The 11,935-nt window shown below is 40.1% G+C and overlaps 1 protein-coding gene across 1 annotated transcript; it reads left to right on the top strand.

Annotated features, from left to right (window-relative positions):
* The first annotated feature begins 5,573 nt into the window (after positions 1 to 5,573).
* Positions 5,574 to 8,216, top strand: srxn1 (sulfiredoxin 1 homolog (S. cerevisiae)). The gene is made up of 2 exons (XM_005930620.2): positions 5,574 to 5,856; positions 6,660 to 8,216. The coding sequence occupies exons 1-2, from the start codon at positions 5,617 to 5,619 to the stop codon at positions 6,867 to 6,869; spliced, it is 450 nt and encodes a 149-aa protein (XP_005930682.1). The 5' UTR covers positions 5,574 to 5,616; the 3' UTR covers positions 6,870 to 8,216.
* Positions 8,217 to 11,935: the final 3,719 nt, after the last annotated feature.

Here is an 11,935-nt window from a genome sequence, read left to right as displayed (position 1 = left end):
AATAGAAATTAACCTGGAAAAATTTTAATACTCAAGTATCTGTGCAAGAATTTTTAAAGCAGAAGTACTAAAATACTTTGTTGTTGAATATTTATTTTAATTCTTTAGCAGCTTTTAAATGAAAGATTTGAATATTTAAAAAATCCTAAACACTCCTTTCCTATATTTTAAATATAAACTAACTGAAAAAAAAACATCTGCAGTTTTTTTTTTAAATTATTAATTTGATGTAGTTCAAATTCTGATTTGCTACACAGGCTATTGTGGTAAACACGGCAAACAAGCAGAGCTTAAACAACAATTTTGTTAATCAGTGAGTCCTTTCAGGTGCTCGCTCCCAAACATTTCCAGGTTCTGGCTTCTGACATGTGAGACTAAAGAGTTTTATATAAATAAATATTTCAGTGTTTGGGGCACATGCTGAGATCTCTTTTTTTCACTGTTCATGGAATAAATGGCTCATTAATTCATCAAAGATCGGTCATAAAATAGACTTAATGGATGCTCCTGCTGAATTTACAATCACTCTTTATTTCAGTTGCTGCAGGTGTCTCTCAGTTACTGGCTGGTGAAAAAGCAAACAACTAATCATTTTTGTAATTATCTAAATTATCATTAACTAATTCAACTCTCCTTTATCTGGTGCCGGCCCTTGCTCTGACCCTTTTCATACATCTGGCGCCATCTGTAGGCTGTTCACCAACTGTCAGCGTAAACAAAAAAAACAAAAAAAAAACCAGGCTTTGATGTTGATGACAGTGCTGTCAGTTCAACTGGATGATTCAGCTGAAGGAGAAAATCTGCTCTGCATCGTTTTCAAGCTCCTAAAATCCACATGCAAACAGTGCCCCACTGCATAACCAGCAGGTATGCACCCTGACCAAAGTCACTCAACAAGAGGTTGGTAAAACCAGCCAGGACCAACCAACTGTAACTGCCCCTTTAAGAGCTAACAGTTTGTCTTTTCACATTCTGCATCACAGGAGAGATGCTCATTAAAAGCGCCTCCATTCCTCACTGTTTCATCAAGTGAGACTGCCAAGCTCTTTAACTCAGTGTTCTTGATGTTTGTGCTGTTTGTGTAAAACCCATCTGTTTCCTCATCTCTCTGTTGGCAGAGGGTCCACCTCATCCGTATGCTTCTCTTTTTGAAGTCATGTCAAAATCGCATTTTTATGCATCTTAGATATCCAACTTGTCATCAGCACTCAGGCAAAAGTCAAGGAGGTTATTCCTTAAATAGCTCCTTTTTCCTTCATATACAATGTACGCAGTAACAAGGACAGCACTGCATTGCATTATAATTAGCAGAGCTGCAATAATTAGCTGATTAGCGTATAAGTTCATCAATCGGCAGATATTTTTTTTTTGTTCTGATGAGGATTAAAAAATATTTTACAGAATTTGCTGATTATGAAAAGGGCAGTTCAAACCCATATTCAATTGTTGTGCTTTTTTAAAGCATACTAATTAATGTCAGTTGAAACACGATAAGAAGATAGTACTGAATTGTGTTCAACTCGATGAATTCGGTAGGCATGTTTGATTATTTTATCACAGCCTTTTTGTCAGGTCACTCTAAAAAGGACTAGTGATTCATCTGGAAATGGAAATGTGCCTGTAAAATAGCAAATATGACCTTCATCGTTTTCGATGGAGACGCATTAAATGATCACGGTGTATAAATTCTGACCAATCTTGTAGGAGAACTGACTCTTGTGAACAATGAATCAATGGATGGACAGACAGACGCTTTGCCACATAAAAAATAATCGTTAACTTTCTTTATTGTGTGCTTTTTCTCATTTTTTTGTGAATGAATTACACTCAGAAGATGAGCGTTGGGTGCAGGCGACCATAATTGTGTAAAAGCTAACTAACAGAACAACTATCTAAGATTTTTCAGTACAATTGTGGCTTTAAAATAAACACAATCTATTTTCTAAATAAACATCAACATATAACAATATAACAACAATAACAATAATATAATTACAACAATATTAAAGCACTCAAATCATTTTCTGTCTTGTTATTTCTTGTTTAGCCAACTCAATTTTTAATACCTTTGTAGTTCAGCATATCACACTGGGAAAAAATTACTAGAACTATTTTTGAACACACACATTGTCCTATACATGCATAGATAAACAACGAATAATTTAATAGGGATCACTTTGCATGAGCGTTACTGTCTGTCTGATTTAAAGAGGCCAGATGCTTATCCATCAGCTGTTATGTGTTCACATGTGTTTAAATGTTGGCTTGCTTAAGTAAGTGGAGCGCCCTCTGTTGGGTTTGAGTTAAACAGCAGTAAAGACTCAGTGTAGTCAGTCACCTCCAGGTTAACTGATATTTACTGACTTTTGGAGGTTGTTTTGTTTTTCTTTTATGACTTCATGAAATGAGATCATCTACTGGCCGGTTCTGGTCCTCAGAACAAACTGTTTTGATGTGAGTTGCTGAGTTATAGAGATACACTCTCTGGTCACTTTTCAATTGCAAATATCTAATCAGCTAATCACATGGCAGCAACTCAGAGCATTTAGAAATGTATACATGGTCAAAATGACCTGCTGAAACTCAAACTGAGCATCAGAATGGGGAAGAAAGGTGAATTACGTGCGGTATTTTCACCACACAACCATCTCTAATGTTTTGAGAGAAAGGTCTGAAAAAGAGAAAATACCCAGTGAGAAGCACTTCTCTGTGTGATCCCTTTAGCAATGCCAGAAGTCAAGAGGAGAATGACCAGACTGCAATCCTTCCTTGTATCAGTGGTTCAGGTTGGTGGCAGTGGTGGTGCAATAGTATGAGGGCATATTTTCTTGGAACCTTGGGTCCCTTAGTACCATGTGAGCATTGTTTAAACACCACACCCTACCTGAATATTGATGCTGACCCTGTCACACATCTTCTGACGGCTGCTTTGTCACAAAACTCTAATCATCTCTTGGAACAGGAAATTCACATCATGGATGACAAATCTGCAGCAACTGTGTGATGCTATCATGTCAACATGGACTGAAATCTCCAAGGAATAGTTCCAGCACCTTGTCGAATCTATGCCACAGAGAATTAAGCCAGTTCTGAAGGCAAAATGAGGTCCAACACAGTACTAGCAAAGTGTATCTAATTAGATGGCCAGGGAATGCAAGTTATACCTTGTGGTGCCAAAAAAGAAAAGAAAACTCAGCAGCAATGCCTATTGGAAGAAATCATGATTTAGTTAATCAAACTTGTGTGCAAATCTCTTTCTATACCAAACCAGATCTGCCAATCCTATGATTCTGCAGAAGAAAGAGTCCAACTACCCGTGACAAGATCTCATGTTGGAAAAAGCATGACAGGATAAAAGCTGAAGTGTTAGCTTCACTGGAATGGCAGACGTAGACCGAAGAAGAAAATAGTTCCTACATGAGACTGCTCACTAGATGGTTTGTGGATTTTTGTTGAGTAGCCAGGTCGTGATTTATATAAAGAGACACCGATGCACACTTTCTCACATGCATTTTTTTTATCACCTCGAGCGCCACAAGATGAGTGACGTTTACTTCTTATATGTTTAAGGGGAGACGGAAAACTCCAAAACCTGGAAACTCACACCAAACAATCTGGGAAAAACAGCACTATTGGAAGGAGGGAAATCATGTTAATTTGATTTTTGGATGAACTGTTTCTTTTGGCTTTACAGTTGGAAAAAAATGTCTCTGTGCTTTTGTTTTTGCTATAAGGTCAATGAACGGTGCACTGAGTGTGACTGCAGTTTAATCCACATCTAAATAACCTCTCTCCGAAGCACCACTTGTTCTCTCTCTGTAGATGAGATTTGGGGTGCAAATTTATTTCAAGGCGAGGAAGATCATTAAACAGAAATCTCATTCTCATGTACTTGAAGGAGATAGTGCAGAAAATAATTTCATAGATTTCGGCAGCGACAGCCATCGGCGAGTAATCAACATCACTGAGCGAATCAGTCACACGTTCGGCCGGAAACACGCAGACATCCGCTGTTGCTAAACTGTGCTAAGATCTGACACACATTCATCTATCACAAAGAAGACTGAAAAGCAGCATCAGAATAATTATCACTTTAAAAGCATGTCAACTTGTAAAAAAAATAATACTGCGTAAATAAATATAGCTCACTTCCTTGTCTGAAAGCTGGCAGGTAATTTTCTCCAGCTGCTCTAAGTGTGACAATCCCACGGGGACTGAAATCTAATATTAACAGCAAATCATTATGTGGGAACTGTTCTTCCGTGACCTGCCGCTGTACCTGTGTGACTAACTCAATCTAAGTAATTGAGATATGTTAACAGCTCGCATACCACCCTGCTGTGACAGCAGAGGGTCACGCAGAGTGTAGTGGGACTCTGAACACACTTTAACGCTGGAGATGATTTAAATGTCTATACTGCTTGACTGACACGGTCTCTTGTCTTCATGTGACGCTGGTTTCTTTTCAAACGGCTTTTGATTGACGGCAAAGCAACAATTCGACTATGGTATGAAGTGGTGAATGAGAGGGGAGAGACATGTCACCGTACTTATTTACTATACTGCAGTTATTCATGCAGGGACACTAAATCGTGGAGCCCATGTCAGCATATTATGATCCATGTCACTATATTAGAGTTTAAGTGGGGTTTTCAGTATTCTGGTGTCAGCTAAATTGCTCTTTCGGAAACAAAGTAGAAAATGTGAGGCAGTTTTCAAAGCTAAGCTGTTCTCCAGTGAAATAATAAACAGATTGCTGTTTCTACACAATCACCTGACAATGAGGCAAAAAAAAAAAAAGAAGCTGATTACACCCACTGCAGCATAACAGGATCCATTTTGTTCAGCTTTAATCTGTAATGCTATATTATATGCTGATACCTCTGTTAATGATTACACACTATATATAGGCCACTTTCATGTTCTAACTGATCCCCGTGTGACCAATTAATCACCATAAAAGGCGCTGCCACTGCATTTCAAAGAATTTCTAATAATTCAATATACTGGGCTGCCTCTTCTGTCCAAGAAATCAGTTTTAATTGTCTCATTAGAAGATGATGCTGTAGCTTGCTGTAGCTGTGGCTTGGAGAAAACAATAGTTGTTTCCGCTCCACCGCCGCAGATCTTTTGAAGTTTACTTACCTGTGTGAGCCCAGACATCCTTTTTTTTTCCATGTAGCCACAGCAACCTGGCTGGGTCTTTGAAATCCCTGCAAAAATAGAATATGAACAAGTGAGGAGGAGGAGGAGGAGGAGGAAGAGGCCCATATCGTGCAACAGTCCACAAAAAAAACAGTGACCTCATTAATAGAAACCACTGCCACCGAAGGGCTCTGGGGTTGTTGCAGCTCTACATAACTGCACGATTAATTTCTGGAGTGAATTTTAATGGGACACAGCAGTTTTGCAGGCATGCGTTATATCTACACGTCTTTAAATGCTACCAAACGCACACCTAAAGTTTCTACTGTGGTTGAAACCCTGTGACCGCTGCCCTCGAGAGGGCATGGCAATTATGTGATTGACAGAGAGAATAACCAATCAAAACCTTTCATTTTTAACAACAGGAAGTAAAGAAACAGTCGAGTGTACTGTAGTCGGGGGGTATGCTAAATGTTTCGGCTGTACTGTGGTGCAAAATCTCCGCTGAAGCTGGTGTTTTTAACCGGCAGAAATATGTCGATAGCGCCCACTGACCGTGGACCGGCGAGCGGTGACCAAAGCACCGACAACAGGTCGATTCACTCGGACACCGTGGAGGAGGTCCATAACATCCCGATGCAGGTCATCATCAGACCATTTCCTCCAGTGCTGGACGAGCAGAAAGTCCAGAGCCTGATGGACACAATAAGGGTGACACGGTTGTTTTATGTTATCATTTGTTTGTGGATGATGAAGTTTCAGGGTAAATATTGGCCTCAGTTTAGCCACACACCTCTGTAGTGACAGGTTTTACTATAACAGCGCCAAATACGCTAAACCAGGCACTGTTGCGTTACAAGAAAAAAAAAAACCCCAAACATCTGCAAACATTGGAAAACATCTTTGTTTTCCAAGTGCCTTTTTAACTTCCCAAACACTGCCCCAACTCCTCCCAATAAATGACGTACTTGTGATGAAGACCGTTGGCGCCCCCGGTCCAGCTGAAGACATGGCAGTTTTTTTCCTGCATTAACCTGCATGGCTTCTCTGCTTTCTCCACTTTCACTGTATGCAAAACAACTACAGAAAAGTGGCTGTTACGTCATTAAAAAGAAAATCAAAAGAAGCTGGTATTTTATCAAGTGTTGACTTTTGTATTTTTGAGCCAATCACAATATAGAACATTGTTTCAGTATGATAGATAGATAGATAGATAGATAGATAGATAGATAGATAGATAGATAGATAGATAGATAGATAGAGATTACACAGGATTGGTGTTAAAGGGTGGGATTTTCTTCAAAAATTAATATATATTTAGTTAGAAATAGTTCCTTCCTCGCTTTATTGGGAACATTTCGAAATTATTATAGTCATTTTGTTTATCAGAAGAGGCAATAAATAGAATATATGTATGACACTTTTTACTTTAAGACATTTTCTTGTCGTACTTGCTTAAATTTCACTCCACACCTTGTTGTAGGCTTTAACTGACACTTTATTTTTTCTTCCAGGAGACGGCAGACATTAGCGTTGTTCCTCCTATTGATGTGCTCTGGATCAAAGGCAGCGAGGGAGGAAATTACTACTACTCCTTTGGAGGCTGTCACAGGTTTGCTGCCTATCAGAGGTTGAACATGCAGACCATTCCAGCAAAGATCATCAAATCTAACATCTCAGACCTAAGCACATACTTGGGGGCTTCAACGCCTGATCTGCGGTGATGCTGGAGCACCTCACTCCACCCCCCGCTTCAAATGTACTTGCCTCAGGTGGATCATACATAATATGGCTGTAACTCTCCTGTTGGTGATTGCGGAGCAAAGGCTTTGCCAGCAGGGGGAAATGTAGCTCTTTAGTTAAATATGTTACATTTTGTGATTTGAAACAGCTTAAATGTATGCATGTTAATCATGTGATAGCTTTAATGTTGCCAAATACCATCTGCACATACACATTTAACAGTTTTCTTAAAGTTCTTTATTTAAAAAATATGACAGCTGAGATTGGGCTAAGATAAGTTTTTTTTTTTTTTTTGTTTTGTTTTTACTTAAATCGACTTATAGTGTGAAAGTATGAAAGAGAAAATTAATTTAGCACATCTTCATCTTGGCTATAAAAGGAAACCATCGAGCCCAATAACAACAGACAAAAGTGAGAGTGTCGATCATCTTACTTCATGTAAGGAGAAAGGCGAGATGAGCTGTCGGAGAAAACGAGGCACCAACTATTCCATAAACCCAATTTTAAAAGTATAAACCTATATAAAATAATTTACTACAAGCTCTCAATTTTGCTGGTTTTATTGGTGATCATGGAATAAATATTACAACTAATTTACCTACATTTATTAATGATTCATTTTTTAAAAAGAAATAAACACCAGTCTTAAATTAAATGAACCTTTTATCCATTTGCTTTTTTCCAGTCTGCATTCTCAGCTGTTTGCTAATATCATAAAGATGATGTGAAGAAGATTTTTATAATAACAAACTTCTTAAAAAGTGACATAAACAAAGACATGCTACATATGTATACGATTCAATGCTACAAAAAATTGTAAAGAGAATATGACTTGCATCAATTTTTTTTAAAGCATGTTGAGCTTCTATTTTCTCTTTTCCATCATCCTCTATGGTGTCACAACTCTGCTTCATCTAAATCTTTGCATATATAATGCCAGTTACTCATTATTTTGATGCTAGTTGTCTGTGGATGCTCAGATGCAAGTAGTGGATCAGCTCAACCCCGTCATCCTTTTAAATGATGAAGCAGTTGTTTTAGCAGTGTGTTTATTCTGTAAACATAATCGAGTAACCCCCCCCCCAGTGGAAGATGGTTGGAGATGATCAGGTGTTTTCACAGCAGACGTTTCTACTTGTCAAAGTTGGAAAAAGCACAGCTGTTGCTGATAAAATGAACAACTTCTCATTTCTGTCGAAGCTCTCCTGTGACAGCGAGCCAGCCTGCACAGCGCGGCAGCAGAAAGGGAAGCAGTGAAACTGAATTCAGCTATCATTAATTTTACTTATATGCTTTTACTGTTGTGACACTTGCTTACAAAAAAAAAGCCTGTTGTATCCACCAGTGGATTTTTTTCATAATGTCACCTCTTGGTTCTTTAGCCATCAGAATTGTTGTCTGAAGACCAACAAGGATACCCAATGGATTTACTTTGCCAAATGGATCATCGTGGCATTGCCGTATTGGTCCATTTGGTCGATCTTTGTTTTTATTATTTATTATATTTTATTTTCAGATGTTACAGACGGGACAGACATGAGTGAGGGATAGGAAAGGGAGAAAGAAAGAGGAAGGAAAGGAAAAACAGAAGGGGAGAGGGACAGTGAGAAAGGGGGGGAGAAAAAAAATAAAAATCTCCTGGATCACCTGTTGAGAGAAGAATAGAAAACAAGCAAAAAAAGACAAAAAAAACAAAGCAACATACTAAACACAACACCATCGCATTAATCTAGCTAAGTGTAAACAGCAGTAAATACTAAATATTCAATGTTGTTGTGCAGCACGCAGGACAGATGTGCTTCGAAGTAGCAGCCAAGAAAGGTGTAATTTGGGTCTACGAGCAGTGAACACCCGTGTGCATACCTGTGTGGATCAGCGCGCTTGTATTCCAAAGGTTTCTCCATGTAACGATCTGCTAGGGAGTGTGGGGGGGCCACAGCCCCGTCCTCCAGGGTGTGAAGCAGGTATGGAGGAGATCAAAACTCCAGACATCCAGAGGCCCCCAGAACACAAGAAACCATGGAAGACCAACAGAGGGGCAGCCGCGCCACTGTTCCAGTAAGAGCTGAGGAGAGTCCCAGATGAGGGTTCACTCAGCAGCCGCGGAGCAGAAGCCAGGGGGAGTTGCAGTGACGCGCCCGTGAGCTCCGCCGGCAGCCAGCCGTGCCTGAGTGACCGAGCCCCAGGCCGAGAGGCCGGGGGCACCCCACCTCCGAAGTGGCCCGAGCGAGCCCCAGGCTCCAGGCCCCGATAAGCGGCCGCCAAGGAGTGAGCCGGTGTGTACCTGGACGCCCATCCCCGGACACAAAGAACCACCAACGCACCGACTGAGGGGGTCCGCCACTGGCAGGGGAAGTGGTGGTAGGGGGAGATAGGCCTCCAAACCTTGGAGGGCCTGAGATGTCCCCAGAGAGGTGGCGCTGAACCCAACCTGACATATAGACACAGACATACAGGCACACACAGAACAAACATCCATTCCCACCCTCATGCTCTCATATGCACTTACTCCACACTCAACCAACGTGGAGACAGACATAAAGAGACGCTGTACACACGATCACACTCCCCAAGCGTACTCTACGAACCGGGTCTAGGTACCCTTGCCCCTGGAGGGGGGAACTGCACCCAGACCCAGGTGGTGTTACCCTTTTCCCTGCAGGTGGGGAGAGGCAGACCGCCCCGTCGCTGGTTGAAGTTATTTTTGTCTGAATTGTATCAGAAGGTCCCCGTGGATCTAGTTATAATTTTAGAATCAAATAGACGACTTTATGTTGCAGCTGCGTATTTTCTTTTCAATAACTAAGAGACAATTACTGCAAACTGCTGTTTTTCCCTTTTTTATAAATCCCTGTAGCTCTGGTGTCACACAACCCTGCAGTTTTTCAGTCATATTCACCCACGTTGTTCATGCACAGTCAACTTTGATTTTGATGTTCCAGACAGCATAAGACAACGAGTTAATAGAAAGGAGCCTATAGACCAGATGGCTTGCCGAAGGAGTGAGGTGTTATGAGAACATCAAGCTGACAAAATGCAAGATGTTAAGTCTTGCTGAATCTGCTCATTGTGCCTGCCGTCAGTCTGTCTCTTTCTGTTGTTTCAAAGTGATCCCCAGTGTAACCGTCCAGATTGTGTTTTGACAAAGAAAGCGGAGGATCCTTCATCGTACAGGTCAGCTCGTATCAAATACTTTAACCAAGGCGATCTCAGATGCATACGAAAAATAACCCTGATTAGTTGCTCGCTCTTCAGGCTATGGTTCAGACTACAAATGTTTCTGTCTTGCCCTACCTCACATAAATAAATGCACACCTCTTTTAACCACACAAACAAACAAAACCCAAAGAAAGAAACAAAAAGAGCAACATTTTACAACTTCAACCTAAAGTGCTCTATCTATGCAAGATAGCATGGGTGCTGTGTTTATTGTTGTGGTTGACCTTGAGGCAGGCCTTGCTTACTAAATCAAGCCAGACAGCAGTTCCTTTGCCTCAGTCTTAGAGGAAGGAACTGTCGTCTTACAGAATAATATAAGTACGCTATACATTGAGTCGTGGCCTTTCCAACATCAGCTGAGAGCAACCTGCTGATCTCCCTTTGTGGCCATCAAGGAAGTGAAGGGAGACCCGGGGCAGCTTTTACCGAGCGGCCCCTAAAGGACTCTAAATTTCACCTTTGAATCGTCGCGTGTGAGAAGATTTCCTGTGGCTCCCTCACTGTCTGGAAGTAACCCTATCCTCAAAGGGGTTTTGACACGCAATACTGGTATGAAAAAATACATTGCACCTGTTGCTTCAGGGGAGCAGTTTCCATGGGTGGTTCTGCACACTTTATCTTTGAGGATTTAAACAGATCAAGGGGATTTGAGGGTTAAGAAGAGGAACTGTTTGAGGCAAATGGATGGATTCTAACACACACACACAACTCACAAATGAATTTTGTTTTTGGGAGAGGTGGTTGGTGACGTTCTTGCCAATTGTTTGCCCGACTTGTGTTTCCTGTTTCCGGGCTTAATCACATGTTGAAGGCTGTCATTATTCAGAAAGAGAGAGAAACGCCTACAGTTTATGAGTATTTAAAGAGCCTGCTCCTGTACCTGAGGAAATTATTTTATTGATTAAAACAGTGCAACACATTGATCAATAAAACATTATGTGACCACAGCAGCGTGACGAGGCACCAGGATAGCACACGGATAAATTGAGGCCACGCCACTTCCATAGACTGGATTTCCATTTCTCATTTACTTTTTGGCTGTTTGCTGATGTATTGCTTTTACTGGTATTTACTTCATGTTTACAAGCCTTTTATTTGGTGATGCTTTTTTGCACTGAACATGTTTGATGTAGTTACAAATATTTAAAAAAAGAAACATCGAAACAAATACCCAGAAGTGGACAAATGAAACAAAAACTGGCTATTTTTGTATCAAACATCAGCATGAATAATAATGGAAGACTATAAAACAAACTGACTGATATTAAAATTTATGTTTTTGATGTGCACACTTATAAAATAGTTCTGACAGTATCTTAACTGTCTTTCCTTTTTTGTGCTATTTTGAGGGAACCCATGCAGATTGTGGGGCTCTAAGCAATAACTTTTATAATGAGGAGGTTAGGAAGAGTTAATAAGCATGTTGGACTTTAAAAGCTCTATTCACATTAAAAGCACTAATTAAGGAAAAGGTCATTAGATGAGTATCTTATTTATGTAGCTGTTAGAGTGGCTTCTGCTTTAAAAATAAAAAATAAAAACGTTAGACTTTAGTAATGAATGGCTTTTGAACCTTTTCTGATTACAGCAGGCTTTGTGTCTGCAACACATAGACATCAAATATCTTGAATTCAATAAAAAAAACAACAACCAAAAAACATCAGAACATGTCTTTCATCTTCACTTTGTTTTCGTCATATCTGCTGGAAAAGAACTGGAGTATCATCTTCAGCATCCAAATCCTATTGAAAAACATTTTTATCATTGTTGAAATGATATGCCTGTAATGGTATAGAACTGTATGCATTAAAATGATGCAATTTTCTAC

This window comes from Haplochromis burtoni, unplaced genomic scaffold (assembly GCF_018398535.1).
Source record: "Haplochromis burtoni strain Fernald_Lab_line unplaced genomic scaffold, NCSU_Asbu1 Contig_134, whole genome shotgun sequence".
NCBI lineage: Eukaryota > Metazoa > Chordata > Actinopteri > Cichliformes > Cichlidae > Haplochromis > Haplochromis burtoni.
Note: the sequence above shows the minus strand (reverse complement) of the source record. Positions and strands in the feature narration are given on the sequence as shown.

Coding starts and splice junctions, on each gene's coding strand:
- srxn1 (XM_005930620.2), top strand. CDS start 5,617: ATGTTTCGGCTGTACTGTGGTGCAAAATCTCCGCTGAAGCTGGTGTTT. Junction 5,857..6,659: donor GCCTGATGGACACAATAAGG/GTGACACGGTTG, acceptor TTTTTCTTCCAG/GAGACGGCAGACATTAGCGT.